General features: G+C 44.8%; 1 protein-coding gene across 1 annotated transcript in view; it reads right to left on the bottom strand.

Moving 5' to 3' along the window:
* Window positions 1–18,131, bottom strand: part of LEMD3 (LEM domain containing 3) — a 37,617-nt gene that overhangs the window by 17,396 nt on the left and 2,090 nt on the right. The window contains exon 2 of the mRNA XM_044280490.1: window positions 3,151–3,179. Within this exon, the coding sequence (XP_044136425.1) occupies window positions 3,151–3,179 (29 nt within the window). The remainder of the gene's footprint in view (window positions 1–3,150; window positions 3,180–18,131) is intronic.

The following is an 18,131-nucleotide window of genomic DNA, read 5'->3' as shown; positions in this document are numbered from 1 at the left end:
ATCATATACTGCATTTGTTTAGTCTTGTGCCAGTGGTTTACAGGCTTTTGCAAGATCCTCTTACCTTCTTTTTATTCTTACGTGCCTCTGTTTGGTGAGGGTCGGGTGTTGCGGGACAGAGCCGGCATCTCGCTGCGCACTTCGAGCCAACTACCTGGAATCTCGCGGGAATTGAAGCGGTGTTTCGAATTCGCCTGGATCGCGTGACTTTCTTCCTTCCCCACAGATGAAGGGAAGGAGAGTTCCCAAAACGCGTCTGGGCTGGATCGCATACCTAAGAAGCACCTCCGCAACAATAAGCATGGCCATGCTGAGCAATTGAACATATGAATGCCTCAAAAGATCATAACCAACAGTAAGAATTGAGATAGACACTCGTTTCTCATCACGCCGGATAAGTCACGTGATCCAGACAAATTCGAAACACCGCTTCAATTCCCGCGAGATTCCTGGTAGTTGGCTCGAGGAGTGCGCAGCGAGACGCAGGCTCTGTCCCACGCAGCCCGACCCTCGCCAAACCAGAGGCACGCAAGAATAAAAAGAAAGGTAAGAAGATCTTACAAAAGCCTGTAAACCACTGGCACAAGACTAAACAAATGCAATATATGATCTACCAGATTACCTACTAACAGTCTCTTTATGAAGACAAAGAGAACTTTACTATATGTGCTATATTATATGGAGTAGGCTACTATTTAAGGCTGCTTGCAAATCAGAGATCAGACTGGACATTTCCCTCTTATATATTCGAGCTTAAACAACTACAGAGCACTTTACCACTCTGTAGCAGAAGAGAATCTCTCAGCGAGTTGGTGGACATAAGGGACTATTCCCACCTGCGACTTTATAAATTGTAAATGCATGGGGATTGTATATTATGTGAATTGTATTTTATTTATGCCATACACGTGTCAATTTTATGGCATATAATTATTTTATTTCTGAAGTTTGATTAAACCTTTACTATCAAGACCAAATGCAGAGTGCTCACCCATTTCCTTGATTTTCCATATGTACAATTAGAGGGTGGGTGTCCCTCCATTTTGGGTTTTGTAGAACCTAATCCATAATCTCGCCCAGAGTGAGCGACCGTTCTTAAAGTTGTAATCATATGTATGTTATTAGGATTTTATGTGATAGACCAACAGAAAGTAGCAAGTATGGGTAAACTGAAAAGAAAATACAGGGTTTTTAAAATTCTCAAATACAAATCTGGAATGCATTGGTATTCAGCCCCCGAGGCATGCATTTGTAGGACCACCTTTCACTGCAATTACAGTTGCAAGTCTTTTAGGGTATGTCTCTACCAGCTTTGTACATCTAGAGGCTGACATTTTTGCCCATTCTTCTTTGAAAAAAATAAAAATCACTCAAGCTCAGTCAGATTAGATGGAGAGTGTCCGATCAGAAGTTTAAGTCTTGTCACAGATTCTCAAAGAGTTGAATAAACAATTGGGTTAGCTCACCAGATCCCCTTACATGGAGCACAGTCCACTCCCTACCACCAGGGCGTTTAAAAAGCTTTCAACATCAAATACCATATGACTAGCGCACATAAATCAGGCATTTATTGACTAGACATAATGCGCACAGTTCAACATACTTTAAATACTCCAACGGTCTGTACAGAAGTTCTCAAAGGGATGTAGGTCTGAACCTTGACTGGGCCAGTCTAACACATATGCTTTGATCTAAACCAGGCATGCTCAACCTGCAGGCCCTCCAGCTGTTGCAAAAATACAACTCCCAGCATGCCAGAACAGCCTACAGCAGGGCATTGTGGGAGTTGTAGTTTTACAACAGCTGGAGGGCTGCAGGTTGAGCTTGCCTGATCTAAACCATTCCATTGTAGCTCCCGCTGTATGTTTAGGGTAGTTGTCCTGCTGGAAGGTGAACCTCTGCCCCCGGCCCAAGTCCATTGCAGCCTTCACCAGTTTTCCTCCAGGATAGCCCTGTATTTGGCTCCATCCATCTTCCCATCTCTGTTGAAGAAAAGGTGTGTTCAGGCTGATGTGCAGTTAGTTTTCCGCCACACATAGCAGTTTCCATTAAGGCCAAAGACTTCAACTTTGGTCTCATCTGACCAGAGCACCTTCTTTCAAATGTTTGTTGTGTCCCCTACATGGCCTGTGCAAAACTGTAAAAGGGACTTCTTATGGCTTGCTTTAAAAAAATGCCTTTCTTCTTGCCACTTCCATAAAAGCCAGATTTGTAGAGCGCATGAGTAATAGTTGTCCTGTGGACAGTCTCTCATCTGAGCTGTGGATCTCTGCTAGGGATGAGCAAATCAAATTCGGATAAAACATCCAAAGTCGATTCGCATAAAACTTCCTTTCAATACTGTACAGAGTCAGCACTTCATACAGTATTAGAATGTATTGGCTCAGAGGAGCCGAAGTTATTACGCAAAGTTTCGTGAGACTTCGCAAAGTAACAACTTCAGCTCATCTGAGCCAATACATTTTAATTCTGTATGGAGCACTCGCTCCGTACAGTATCGAAAATAGGTTTTATGCGATTTGACTTTGGATGTTTCATCCGAAGTCGATTCGCTCAACCCTAATCTCTGCAGCTCCTCCAGAGTGACCATGGGCCTCTTCGATGCTTCTCTAATTACTGCTCTCTGCCTGGGCTATCAATTTTGGTGGACATTTCTTCGTAGGATTGCAGTTGTGCCATACACTTTCCATTTTTAGATGGACTGAACAGTGTTCCATGATTTTGTTATAACCTAACTATGCTTTACATTTCACAACTTTATTCCTGTCTGGCGTGTTCCTTGGTATTCATGATGCTGCTCGATCACTATTGTTCACCTACAAACCTGTGGAGCCTTCACAGAACAGCTCTAGTTATACTGAGAATATCTTACACATAGGTGGGCCCCATGTATTAATTAGGCGACTTCCGAAGGCAATTGGTCACACAGGATTATATTTAGTGGTATCAGAGTACAGGGGGCTGAATACAAATACACGCCACATTTTCCAGCTTTCTATTAGGAATTTTGAAACCGATCCACCATTTTCTTTTCACGTCACACATACTTTTCTACTTTGCGTTGGTCTATCCCATAAAATTACAATAAAATACACTAAGTTTTTAGATTACAGATTTAAAATACGAAAGATACTTTACTGAAATACTTACATCACCAGGAAGATCATCAGGACTTCTTACTAGGAAAAAATAAAAATAAGAAATAAAGGCTGTAAATACGCGTATGCATTGCAAGAATAGTCAACCACACATTAAAAAGTGTCTTGTGGAGTAGTAAAACATGACTGCTTTTTTTCCCTCCCAAAACAGCACCACACCTGTCCACAGGTCATGGATTGTAATGCAGTACACCTCCATTGACCTGAATGAAGCCGAGCTGTAATATCACAACCTGTGCTGTTTTCGGAAGAAAGCAGCCATGTTTTCTACGTCTGGATAAAGGCTATATATACACACACACAGTGTTTTTCATGCCATTTTTCAGAAGTTTTGCATTCATTTTCTGGCCATCTGGAAGTTTCTAGGACTCATTCAGATGGCCGTATGCGTTTTGTGGTCCACAAATTGTGTATCCGCAAAACACGGATACCTGCCTATGTGCATTCCACAATTTGCGGACCGCACGTGGCCACCACTCTCATAGAAAATGCCTAATCTTGTCCGCAATTGCAGACAAGAATAGGACATGCTCTATATTTTTTGCGGGGCTGTGGGAACAACAGATGTTGACAGCACGCAGTTTGCCGTCCCACTGAAATGAATGTGTCTGCACCCAAACGAGCCCTTAAAGGGGTTGTCTCATCATGGACAATGGAGGCTATGCCCCCATTGTCATATAGGTGCAGGTACCACTGCTGGGACCCACACCTATATCGAGAACGAAGCCCCGCAAGTGAAGGAGGGCGCACACACAACCGCCTTCCATTCATTTTCTATGGGGCCGGCGAAAATAGTTGAGCACTGGCCCGGCTATTTCCGTCAGCCCCATAGAAATGAATGGGAGCAGGGGCCGCGCATGCGCAGTATATGCTCCCAATTAACTTCTATGGGAAGCCGGCTTGGTGGCGGCTGGACTTGAGTCCTCCAGCAACTATCTTGCGGGGTCCCGTGGGACCCACACCTATAAGACAATTGAGGCATATTCTAGCGATATGCCCACATTGTCTATGATGAGACAACCCCTTTAATGGTAGTTTGGCATCAATTTTTAACGGCCATTAAAAACAGATTTCATTGGCTTTTTTTTTTTAATGAAATTCCAACCTCTGCAGTATATAAAGTGGCCCCCATCTGTAATGTGGATTTTTCTTTTTAGCAAAACAATATTTCTCATGCAGAAGCTCCTCTCTTGATGCCGAAGGACCTGTACTAATGCATGATGACATCACGTTTGAGCGCAAGTCCTTTAGCACCAAGTGAGGACCCATTGCCTCTAAGCGTGGGAGTGAATGAGGTGAATAAACTTAAACCCATAACGTGCCATTTTGCACTCGTGCCTAACAGCCATTTAAACTGGTCTCATTGATTTCAATGTGGTACATCTGACGATAAAAATAGACAAAAAATAAAATCTATTACATTTTTGGACTGCCACAAAAAACAGCCCTGTGAATAGCGTTACCGACTTAAATATATTCTAAAAACAGACGTCACATGGTCGTGTGAAAGTAGACTTAGGCTGGGTTCACACCTCAGCGTATTCGATAGGCGTTTTTGTATTTTGGAAACGCACGTAGTACGCGCGTATGTGTGATTAACCACACATGCATCCAATGAAAAACTGCCACAATACGTCCCAAAGAAGCTCCTGTACTTCTTGGGGCGTAGGGCGTTTTACAGCGCTTTCGTACGTGCTATAAAACGCTCAGGTGAAAACCATGCCCATAGGGAAACATTGGTTGTCCCATTTATCCCAACTTATCTCCTATCTACGGGATAGTGGCTAAGTAGCATGTCTGAGTTGAATGTTGTGGCGGACATGATTGAGAGTCTGCTGCCCCATTCAATTGGGAAGACCCACCCCAGAGGTGGTCACATCCCTTGAGGCTACGGGATAAGTTGCCTTAGGGCTAGTTCACACAACCGTGTGAAGCCCATGCTGTAGTCCGCAATGCACGGGCACCCGTGGGGCAGACTGATTGGGTCCACAATCAGTCCGCTCCGCAAAAAGATAGAACTTGCTCTATCTTTTTGCAGTGCAGAGGCACGGAACCCCAGAAAGCACTCTGCAGTGCTTCCGGATCCACTGAAGTGAATGGGTCTGCATCCTTGATGCGGTGGTACATGGAACGGTGCCAGTGCGGTGCACAATATGGCAATGGGCAGCGCACGTGTGAATAATCCCTTAATGAGACAAGCACTTCAATGTGTATTATGGTCTCTCCTTGCAAACAGCTCTTGCATGGGCCAAAGTTAAAGGGTTTCCGTCACAATTATCCCAATTAAACATGTGCAAATGTCAGCTGCATCTATATTTTTTTTTACGTATGCCCCTGTTTTTTTGTGCAATTATAAGTTTTATTACATGCAAATTAGCCTCTAGGAGAAGGGGCATTGCTCTGTTCTCCCGCCTCATTCTACGCCTTTCAAATAAATAAAAATAAGTATACATCTCTCTCTCTCTCTATATTTTTTTTTTTATAATGTACCGTATATATTATCTGGTGGACAAATTAATTTGATTAGTTGGTGTTCTAGTGTTCATAAATCAAATAATTATTAGTACTGCTTTTTAATATAAAACATTGCTTTATTTAATGCCCCCTTTGATCATTGGTGGTATCAGTGGGAATAAAGCACTGGCCAATTCGGAAAATACTTACCATATAGGAGGATCCAGCGACGTCACAGCACTCTCCTCCTTTAGGAGCAGGAGCAACACCCCACATGCTCCTAGAGGTTAATTTGCATATAGTAAAACTTAGAATTGCACAAAAACGGGGGCATACGCAAAAAATAATAAAAATTAATTTTAATAAAAAGAATAGCACTGTTAGATTCAGCTTACATTTGCACATGTATAATGTCAGCCTGTTTATTAGGGATAATTGTGGTGACAGAAACCCTTTAAACATTGCAAACCAAAAATGAAAGCTTAAAGGGATTGTCTCATCAGGGACAATGGAGGCATATCGCTAGGATATGCCCCAAAAGGGGGTGGGAAGGTGGCACCTGTATCGAGAACTGAGCCCCGCAAGGTGGTGGCTGGAGGACTCGGGTCCGGCCACCACCAAGCCAGCTCCCCATAAAAGTGAATGGGAGCGTACCATGACGGAAATAGCCGAGCCAGTATTCGGCTATTTTCACCGGCACCATAAAAAAAATTAATGGAAGGAGGCTGAGCATGTGTCCTCCTTCACTTGCAGGGCTCTGTTCTCAATATAGGTGCAGGTCCTATCGGTGGTACCGCACCTATATGACAATGGCAATATCCCCCCACTGTCCATGATGAGACAACCCCTTTAAGCTTAGATCTATAAGGCAAGCGATGGGTAAGCTCTATAAGTCCACATACTTTAAGGGAACACTTGTCAGAAACATACATTCTTCTTGAAGAGAACGCAGCTCCTACAGATTCAGGTCTCATTAACAGATTATGGGCTAATGCTGAATATTTCAACAAACTGGCCACCCCCTTTAAATACGAAGCACTTTTTATTATTCTTTAAAAAGCAGCATAAAGCCGCAGACATGTAATGGTACTTTAACACTAGCATTAAAGTTTTCCGTTATTGAGTTCCGTCATAGGGGCTCAATACCGTAAAAAAGACGCTTCAGTTTTGTCCCCATTCATTGCCAATGGGGACAAAACTGAACTGAATGCTCCAAAATGCACTCCGTTCCATTTAGTTGCGTTCCCATACCGGAGAGCAAACCGCAACATGTTGTATTTTGCTTTCTGTCCTGGGATGTGGAGCGAGACGGATCCATCATGACCCCCAATGCAAGTCAATGGGGACAGATCCGTTTTCTCTGCCACAATAGAAAAAGCATCCGTCCTCCATTGACTTCCAATTGAGTTAATGACGGATCCGTCTTGGCAATGTTAAAGATAATACAACTGGATCAGTTCATAACAGATGCAGATGGTTGTATTATCAGTAATGGAAGCGGTTTTGATGAACCCTGCCGGATCCAGTAAAAACGCTAGTGTGAAAGTAGCCTAAGATTTAGTATAAGCTCACAATATAGCAATACAGAACAGATTTAGCACATGTCTAAACTGATACGCTATAAATCCATGAACACCATTAGTAATACAAATACATAAATTATATTTGCAGGCATATGTACTGAGCTCATGCAAAATATACCTGCATGATATGTATAAGCTCAGGCTCTGACTCAGGACCTGTTCACATGGGCAACACCTAAATCCTCAAACCCTCCACATGCAATGCAATTGACCGGGTATTTCATATGATAGTCCCAAGCTCCAAACAAGAAAAAAAGAAAAGAAAAATACATGAGATGAATTAGCATGTTCAATCTTCACGCAGATTTTACATTAAAAAGCCATAGATTGGCCCCATAAGGCTACGTTCACACGTAGTCTGTTAAAAAAGGCAAAACGGTCCACTTTTCACAGAAGTTTTTTTTTCACCGATGCCTTTAAGAGAAACGGATGTTAAAACTGTCCCAATTGTATGGGAGCTGCAGATCAGTGAAAACTGACAAAATACAACTATTTTTCTGACATCTGACATCCGTGTGGATAACCCCACAGACCACCATTGTTCCTGAAACAAAAAGTGTGCATCTAAGGCCACTTTCACACTGTCGTTTTGGCTTTCCGTTAGCGAGATCCGTTCAGGGCTCTCACAAGCGATCCAAAACGGATCGGTTTTGCCCTAATGCATTCTGAATAGAAAAGGATCCGCTCAGAATGCATAAGCTTGGCTCTGTTCTGCTTCCATTCCGCCTTGGAGGTTGACACCAAAACGCTGCTTGCAGCGTTTTGGTGTTCGTCTGACGATTCTGAGCCAAACGGATCCCGTCCTGGCACACAATGTAAGTCCATGGGGACGGATCCGTTTTCACTGACGCAATAGAAAACGGATCTGTCACCAATCAATCAATAGTGGTTGAGTGGGAGCAAAGCTACACTTACCAGCCCCATCCAATAGTCAATAGACAGCGCTGAGTATTTCTGGAGCCAGCTATATTGAAGCCGCTGTGGCCTATTATACCTATGTGCCATCAATAAAATCCTAGAATACCCCATTTAAGGACGCAACCTATTTTGGTATTTAAAGGGTAACCGAGTTTTAGAGCTCCTCACAAATTAAGGGCTCAATCAGACGGCACAAACGCAGATCTGTTTTTTGCGGACAGTTCAGCGTGTCATTTTTTGCTGATCCATAGACTTCAGTAGGGCCATGTCCTGATTTTCACTGACAATTATAGGACAGGTTTCATTTGTTTTGATGAGCTGTGCAATGGAAGAAAAGGCCCGATAGAAGTGAATGGGACAGTAACTAATCCACAAAAAAACGGATCCGCATTTTTGACGACAGCATGCGGGTGTCTAAATGAGCCCTAACTTATGTTTTTGCTGGGGACCATGTGAGGATCCAGCCTCCTCCAGTGCTCTGGTCTGCTTATATTGACTTCTACAGGGCTGTGGAGTCGAAGTTGGAGTCAGAGGCAATTTTGGCTACCTGGAGTCAGCAAAAATAAACCGACTCCGACTAAATTTAAATAGTAATAAAAAAATAAATAAAGCGCAAGTCTAAATGTCCCAATGCACAAAAAGTTATAATTACTTCTCTACTGTAAGAATAAAGGCCAATGCATGCAGTGCATCACATTACCGCAAAACGAACACGTTAAGTGACCATGAAGAAGCATGCTTTTCATATGCTTCACTATATGGCACACAACACACAGTTAAGGAGCAGCAATACTTATACTTGCCATTGTGTTGTGTTCCGCTGTTACAGGGAACGCAACGCCCATGGTTAACCTAGCCTCTCACTGATAACTGATTAAGTATATGTTTTTTGCAGGACTAGACACTTATATAAGTGAAGGGAAAGGATAGTCAATAGTTCAAGACTGAAGCTGTAAACCATTTGAAAAACTGCTGTCATTCAGCTAAGGCCTCATGCACACGGCCGTTGTTTGGGTCCGCATACGAGCCGCCATTTTGGGACCATTCACTTCAATGGGGCCGCAAAAGATACGGACAGCAAGTGTGTATTGCGGACAAGAATAGGCATTTTAACGAAGGCTGTCCGTGCCGTTCCGCAAATTGCAGAACTTGCACGGGCGCCATCCGTGTTTTGTGGATCACAAAACACACCACGGTCGTGTGCATGCGGCCTTAGGCTATAAAAACTTGTAAACTCAGATTGTTAGCTTAAACTTTAAACATGACTATGGGATTCTACTGGGGAAATCATGTTTTACAATAAATGCCCCTTCCTGGATCCTCCCACTGCCCTATCTTCAGCAGAAGATCAGCACACAAAGGAGAAGGCAGCAGCTTCTGCCCAACTACCTCTCTCTGCTATAAGAGCTTAGAAGAACTTCTTTCTTTCCTTCAAGGAATGTATAAAATACATTTGCATACACATGCATACTTCTAGGCCACTCACAAGCATTCGTATGAGCAATCATCTAGCAGTGCAATACTGCCACTGATTGCCCGATGAACAAGCAAACGTTCATTCATCGGGCAATTCTGATTTTTAAGCATGCATAAGAGAAAAAAAAATCCATCAGTGCTTGCTGGAGGCAGATAGGGCAGATAGTGCTGTCTAAGGCCCCTTGCAGGCGAGCATGTCACGGTGCAAGTCCACTGCACAGCTCCAGGCCTGACCTCCCAGCACTGATGGGGGTCACATAGCATCAAAAATCAATATAATGCTATGCAACCCTTACAGTTCTGGAATGTATTAGATGACACCGACATAATGCTGCCAGTATTATCCAATACATTCCAGAACTGTAAGGGTTACATAGCATCATAAATCAATATAATGCTATGAAACCCATTCAGTGCTGGGAGCTGCGCTGCGAACTTGCAGCGTGACAAACGCTCGCCTGCAAGGGGCCCATTAGCGATCTGCTGCTGGAAACCTACTATACAGCAGGGGGATGAGAGATGGCATAGCGATCGCTCCTCCCCATGCAACAGAGGAGATTGCTGCCTATAATAGAAGTGGTCTCCTCCACTAGGGAATGCTTCCCTCCCGACAATGGCTTGTTCAATCATCCTGTGTAATACAGGCTTAATCCTTGCCCCTATCCTCAGCACACGTGGTATGTAAGAGACTGCTTACGCTTGCAGCACACAGATCTAGGACTCCGAACACCATGGAGAGAGGAAAATAATTGCAGGTCACAGAAAAACTGCTTCGGTTCCAAGGTTTTTCACTGTAATAATTAATTACCACGCTACTTTGTGAATAACAGACTTCGCCTCATTCTAATGCTAATCTGTCTCGGTACAGCATTATAACAAACTTTTTAGCAAAGCGGCTTCGGATGTAGCATCCAATGTCGCTTAGCTCATCTCTAGTTACTGGCTGTGTGCACGCAGCGTTATGATGAGAACCTATTGACTTCAACAGGTCCATGATCCCCATGTTGTGGCAAAGTATACGTAATATACTATCTTTTGAGGAGTGCCTGCATGGAAGCGATCTACGGACCGCAAAACACTTAGGCCCCTTTCACACAGGCGAGATTTCCGCGCGGGTGCAATGTGTGAGGTGAACGCATTGCACTGAATCCGGATCCATTCATTACTATGGGGCTGTGCACATGAGCAGTGATTTTCATGCATCACTTGTGCGTTGCGTGAAAATCACAGCATGCTCCTCCTTGTGCGTGTTCCACGCAACGCAGGCCCCATAGAAGTGAATGGGGCTGCGTGAAAATCACAAGAATCCGCAAGCAAGTGCGGATGCGCTGCAATTTTCACGAACGGTTGCTAGGAGACGATCGGGATGGGGACCCTATCATTATTATTTTACCTTATAACATGGTTATAAGGGAAAATATTAGCATTCTTAATAGATAATGCTTAGTACAATAGGGCTGGAGGGGTTAAAAAATTTTTAACTCACCTTAATCAACTTGTTTGCGCAGCCCAGCTTCTCTTCTGTCTTTATCTTTGCTGTGCAGGAGGAAAAGGACCTGTGGTGACGTCACTGCGCTCATCACATGGTCCGTTACATGATCCATCACCATGGTAAAAAAAAGATCATGTGATGGACCATGTGATGAGCGCAGTGACGTCAAAGGTTCTATTTCACAAAGAAGACTACAAAAGAAGCCGGGCTGTGTGAACAAGTGGATTGAATGTACTTATTTTTTTTAAAGGGAGTCTGTCATCAGCATTTCACGTTTTTTAACCCTTCTCATAGCTTTCTAGCATGCTTACAGTTAATAAAAACGTTACCTTTAGCATCAATCCTGGACTTTTTGTAACAAAAAACATCTTTGTAACATATGCAAATGATGGCTCGCAAGTGCCGAGGGGCGGCGTTACCCTCGTAGGTGCCTGCTAGCTCAGCCTTTTCTTCGCTTCCCCCCGCCCCTTCCTTTCCCTCTGACCGCCTATCTACTAACTCAGTCCCTCGGCCAGCGCATGCGCACTGCGATGCCCATTCCTTGTATGGCATCACAGTAATTAATGCGCATTAATTACTGTGATGCCGTACAAGGAATGGGCATCGCAGTGCGCATGCGTCGGCCGACAGATCTCGGGAAAACAACAAGTTAGTAGATAGGCGGTCAGAGGGAAAGGATGGGTGGGCGGAGGGAAGCAAAGAAAAGGCTGAGCTAGCAGGGCACCTACGAGGGTAACGACGCCCCTGGGCACTTGCGAGCCCTCATTTGCATATGTTACAAAGATGTTTTTTGACGGTTTTATTTTAAGTCCAGGATTGATGCTAAAGGTAACGTTTTTATTAACTGTAAGCATGCTCGAAAGCTATGGGAAGGGTTAAAAATGTGAAATGCTGATGACAGACTCCCTTTAACCCCTCCAGCCCTAGTGTACTAAGCATTCTGTATTAAGAATGTTATTTTAAGCTGGCGCTCTTTGCTGACGACATTATAGTAGTCTGCACAGACCCGGTAGCCTCCCTTCGTGGGGTATTTGACCTACTGACATCCTTCGGTCGGGTCTCATACTACAAATTAAATGTTGACAAATCCCAATGCTTGCCTATAAACATACCAGCCGAACAATTATTACTACTAAAACGCCTATTTCCCCTGGACTGGCAACAGGACAGTATTTCATACCTAGGTATTCAACTAACCCACCCAACATCTAAAACGTTCCACTCCAATTTCCCCCCTATCTTAGAAGAAATACAGCAAGATATCAAAAATATGAAGAGTCAAATGATCTCCTGGTTTGGGAGGGTTGCAGCGTATAAGATGCTGTTACTGCCCAAACTTCTCTATCTTTTCAGAGCCCTGCCTATCCCGATCCCTGACCATTTCTTTAACAAAGCTAAAAAACAGATGATGGACTTCATCTAGAACTTTAAACACCCAAGAATAGCATATGCAACCCTGACCTCTCACAAAAAAAATTGGAGGACTGGGAGTGCCTAACCTAAAACACTACCGAACAGCATGCCTGCTGGACCAACTGGTTCACTGGTGGAATGATTCCAAAGATAAACACTGGGTAACCATGGAGAGAACGTCTCTCAACCTCTCCTCACTCCGCTCACCAATGATGAGCGCGCTATGGAATCTTGATACTAGGCCTTCCCCTCTGCAGACAGTTAAATTATCCCTCAAGGTGTGGAAATTGTACCTGGGCAGTACTGGCAATGTAGGGACTATCCCACCCCAGGTCATATCCATGAATTGTCTGGCTGATCACATTCCGGGAATTAACCTTCGGAGTTGGATCTCCCAGGGTGTCCAAACAGTGCAAGATTTGATGGACAAGGAGGATCTTCTATCCTTTTCCCATATACATGATAAATATCACATTCCCCACGTGGATTTCTACAAATTCCTGCAAATAAGATCTTTTCTGAAGGGGAGGGAGGGCAAGTTCCCGCTGATACCTCCCCTTTTCGGGAACCTATCTCTCTCTTATGATCTTCTGATTCAGGGAAGTGAGTGGACAAAACCGCCCCCTATGAAAGCATGGGAAAAAGACCTTGATCAAACGTTTTCTAAAGAGCAATGGCATGCAGCCTTCAGAATAGCCACCTCTTCTTTTAGATGTGTGACACACCAAGAAGCCATTTTTAAAACTAGCCTAAGATGGTATTTTACCCCGAATAGACTAAACCTGATGTTTCCCTCTGCCTCTCCGGACTGCTGGAGATTATGTGGACACAGGGGGGTCCTCCTCCATATCTTATGGTCTTGCCCCAAGGTTTCCCTTCTATGGAGTAGTGTGCAGCACCTACTGGCCACCCTTATGCCTACACTCCCCCCTCTATCACACAAACTGGCACTTCTATTCATCGGAATAGACACCATAGATAGCAGCTGTAGGACTGTATTGGTCCATACTTATGGCAACCAAATTAACGATCACTAAGCATTGGAAGGACCCTAATACCCCTCCCCTACAGGAGGCGATTTCTCTAGTAAAATCCACCTGTATGCACGAAAAGATGTCTCATACTAGCACTATGTCCCTAGGAAAATTCCAGCCCGCATGGTCAGTTTGGATTTCCAGTCAGTGGTATGTGTGTTAAATTCCTGAAGATTGTCCCAGAGTACCCATAGATCATAGGCCCTCCTTGAGGTCAGTGTCGGTTTCGAGCTGCGATTCCGGTTAGCAAGACACCTGATAGCCTTGTGTTCAGACTGTTATTTCTTTTCCATGTTCATTGTCATTTATATTTTTGTGTTTCTTTACTTTAATTTATTTTCCTTGAAATCTCACTCCTTCAATGAACCCCTGGCTGGGGTGATATGCTCTTCTGCGGTGTAATTGACGCTTGTATTATTGTTTAAGTGATAATTGCTAAGAATTTGGCTATTGAATAACTACTGTTTAGGCGCTATTACGCCCTGTATGTGATATTGTAACTTTACTTTTTGGAGATAATCAATAAAAACTTCGTGATTAAAAAAAGAATGTTATTATTTTCCCTTATAACCATGTTATAAGGCAAAATAATACAAGCTACACAACACCTAACCCAAACTTCTGTGAAGAAGTTTGGGTACCAAACATGGCGATTTTTCTCACACGCATGCAAATTGCATTACAATGTTTTGCACTCGCGCTGAAAAAAATGGCGCATTTTCCCACAACGCACCCACGTCTTATCCGGGCCAAAAACATGACACCCATGTGAAAGAGGCCTTAGGGCTGTTTCACACGAGCGGATGCCGTGCGTGACATCCGCTGCGTGAATGACAGCCAAGACCCGATGCAACAGCACGGAGCAGTAACATGATTGATAATGCTCCGTGCCTCTCTGTGATCTCTTTACTACAAAATCACGGTGACAACTTTATCTCACTGTGATTTTGTAGTAAAGAGATCATAGAGAGGCACGGAGCATTATCAATCATGTTAATGCTCCGTGCTTCTGCATCGGGTCTTGGCTGTCATTCACGGAGCGGATGTCACACACGGCATCCGCTCGTGTGAAACAGCCCTTAGGCTTCATGCACACGACCCTGTGCTGGGGACCGCATGTATGTATGTAATATCTATCATTAGGAGGTTGCTATAATTTTGACCATTTTAAAATTTCTCTCTCAGAAGACTGAATCCCTACCTTTTCTTTAAATCTGTCAAAAAGGGATCGGAGCTGTAGATTGTACAAAACTCAATGCAATAAGAATTGAACAGGGACGTCTGGTCATTGTGGAAGGGAGCAGTAGTGGTCTAGTGGCAGTGGGTGGCTTCTGGGACGAATGCACAGGAGGCAGATATAGGACAGTCTCGTAAACAATATATAGGACTGTTACACAGTATATAGTGTACCCTGTAGTCCTCTCCATATATTAACCATACAGGAAAATAGACCTCTGGTGCAGGGTAATTACATAGAAAAAAAAACGAATAGCCAAGATGCTAAAGAAAACCCCGCTTCTGACCCTTATGTTAAATCAGAACTTTCATTTGATTGCTCTGATACCTAAACACCTACAGGAAAAAAAAAGAATTTTAAAAACCTACTGTTTCTCTAGATGACCTTATGTTGAAAGTAGTGTTAATAGAGTTAGAAAGGTTTATAAAAGTAGGGTACCGGCTTTTATAGACCCTTGAGACTATTAACACTACTATCAACATAAGGTCATCTAGAGAAACAGCAGGTTTTTAAAATTATTTTAGGCATTTAGGTATCAGAGCAATCAAATGAAAGTTATGATTTAGGGTCTATTCACGTGTCCGTATGTGTTTTGCAGATCCGCAAAACACGGACACCGGCAATGTGCGTTCTGCATTTTGTGACCGCACATCGCCGGCACTCTCATAGAAAATGCCCTTTCTTGTCCGCGATTGCAGACAATAGGACAGGTTCAATTTTTTTGTGGAACGGAAGTGAGGATCCGCAAATGCGGATAGCACAGTCTGGCCCCATTGAGAATGAATAGGTCCACACCTGTTCCGCAAAATTGTGGAAAGGATGCAGACGTGTGAATGGACCCTTAACACAGGGGTCAGAAGAAGGGTTTTCTGTAGCCTTTTGGCTATTAGTTTCCCATTCATAAACCTCCACATGGAGCTCCCAGCAGCAGATAGAAACCTGCAGGGCATGCTGGGACATCACCTGGGCACAAGCCTGACACTTCTCTCATTGTCTTTCCTCAGCAGAGGCTCCATTCCAACCATCCTTTTCCTTCATCAGCAGCCGGCAATGGCGCGCACCGCCCTTTTTCATAATTAATCGGTTGCCGCTGTGTGTTCAACGCGCAGGAGAAGGGGGGGGGGGGAGGGGCAATGGCCCGGCAGCCCGTTGATACTGACAAATCAGCAGCCTCCTCCCTAATAACAAAGCTCCGTACGGAGCTCTGCTATTGAAGCTTTCAGACACCAGCAGTATTATCGTTCACAGCGCTCATGAATGGCAGTGAAATCCTTGTGCTATTCATTAGTGCATGCACTACTTTTTGCGGTGCGGATGCATGGACAGAAAACCCACAGAAGCACTCCATAGTGGGCTTGTGATCTGTGCCTCCGTTCCGCACCTCCTGGATTGCGGACCCATTCAAGTGAAAGGGTCCGCATCCGTGATAAGGGGTGCACACAGTCGGTGCCCGTGTATTGCGGACCCGCTGTATGCGGGCCGCAATACGGCCACAGCTGGGCAATGGCTGGATGCATGAGCCCTTAGTCAGGTGAATCTGGTCCTTCTGCCAGTATCACACCTTTCAAAAAGGGACCTCTGGATAGGTCATCAATATCGGATCAGTGGAGGTCCGATACCGGGACCTTCACCGATCAGCTGTATTCAGAAGGCACTGGCGCTGCTGCCTTCTCAAAGCTCACTAAGCACAGCACTGTACATAGTATAGCGGCCGTGCTTGGCATCGTGCTCAGCCCCATTCACTTGAACACAGCTGTGCTGCGCCTAGGCCACATGTCCGTTGAACATGTATGTCACTCGGCCTTGGAAAAGCAGAGAGAAGGCTGCAACACTCACAGAAGCCAGTGCCTTCTCAAACTGTTGATCGGTGAGGATCCCGGATGTCAGACCACCACAATCAGGTACTAATGACCCAGCCAGAGGACAGGTCATCAGTATTAAAGGGGTTGTCCGTGTTCAGAGCAGAACCCAGACATACCCATAATTTCACCCAGGCAGGACCCCTGATGTTAGCATCGGAGCATTTCATGGGCTCTTTTATTTACAATAACACTGCCGGGTGGAGGCTTTCGCCCAGCAGTGTGTCCGGTGACGTCACTGGCTCTGATGGGCGGGCTTTAGCGCTGCCCTGGCTGTTTTACAGGCTAGGGCAGCGCTAAAGCCCGCCCAGTGCCGGTGACATCACCGGGCTCACTGCTGAGCGGAAGCCTCCGCCTGGCAGCCCCATGGAGAGCCCGGTACGTCACCGGAACTCCAGAAAATGCCTTAGCCCTGCGTGAACTGCTCCAAAGCTCAAGTCAGGAGGGCTGCCTGGGTGAAAATGGAGGTGTGTCCGGGTTCAGCTCTGAACCCGGAAAACCCCTTTAAAAATCTCCCACCCATCACAGGTACCTCTCATTCACTGGAATGTACCAACACTCCCTTCTTCATTCTCATGAATTCTGAGTTTCCAAGAAGGTGCGCTGGCCTGAGCACCACACAAACTGCTAAATGCAAATGATATAGGCGAGGAGGGTAAGGGGACCACCCACCATACTAATGATGGAGGGGCTTCCAACATGTTTGATCTTGTGCTAACCTATGAAATAAGCTAATGTCGGTTGGCACCAAGTCAGTCCCCTATCTCCATTAAAATGTGCCCACGTGCCAGACCAGTCAGCATGACTGAGCATAAGTGTTTTCATGCCCGGCTGCTGCATTTCATGCTCCATGGAGGCAACTGCTCAGCAAGCTACAGTTGTGGCCCTACAGGAGCGTGCAATGGTGGTCACGCCCCGGCCAGACAACCAAATCTGAAGAGGACCCACAAACTGCTAGTCCACTTCATAACAGATGACCAGTGACATGGAAAGAGTCAGAAATAATGTTACTACAGACATCCACTGCATGCAGAACCCCAAGCCCTTGCTTCCACACCCCTCCCCATACACATGCAGGCTGGGCTCAGCCAAGTGTACATGTCTTCTGAAAGAAGAGCTGTACCAGACTCCTCAGAGAATAAAATCCAAAAGGAGACACCCTGAACTTCCCTGGCACATACCCTTGGAGAACAGCCGTGCTCCCCCCATAAACATTGGATGGCAGATTTGTGGCGTGTATCTATAGCCTGCTGCTGCCAGCCTGAAGAAAATATTTGGGTGTACCGTGTGCAAGAACCCCATTCTCCTACACAAAAAGGGTGCATACAAAATGACGTAGTGTTTTGCAGATTCGGAAAACACAGATACTGGAGGTGTGCTTTCCACAATTTGCAGACCGCACATGGCCGTAACCATAAGAGAAAACGCCTATTGTCTATAATTGCGGACATGCGCTATCGTTTTCGCGGAGCGGAACCTCGGATGCGGACATCACATGGTGTGCATC

Source organism: Bufo gargarizans, chromosome 2, assembly GCF_014858855.1.
Source record: "Bufo gargarizans isolate SCDJY-AF-19 chromosome 2, ASM1485885v1, whole genome shotgun sequence".
Lineage (NCBI taxonomy): Eukaryota > Metazoa > Chordata > Amphibia > Anura > Bufonidae > Bufo > Bufo gargarizans.
The sequence above is the reverse complement of the archived record's forward strand: the minus strand, read 5'-3'. Positions and strand labels throughout refer to the sequence as shown.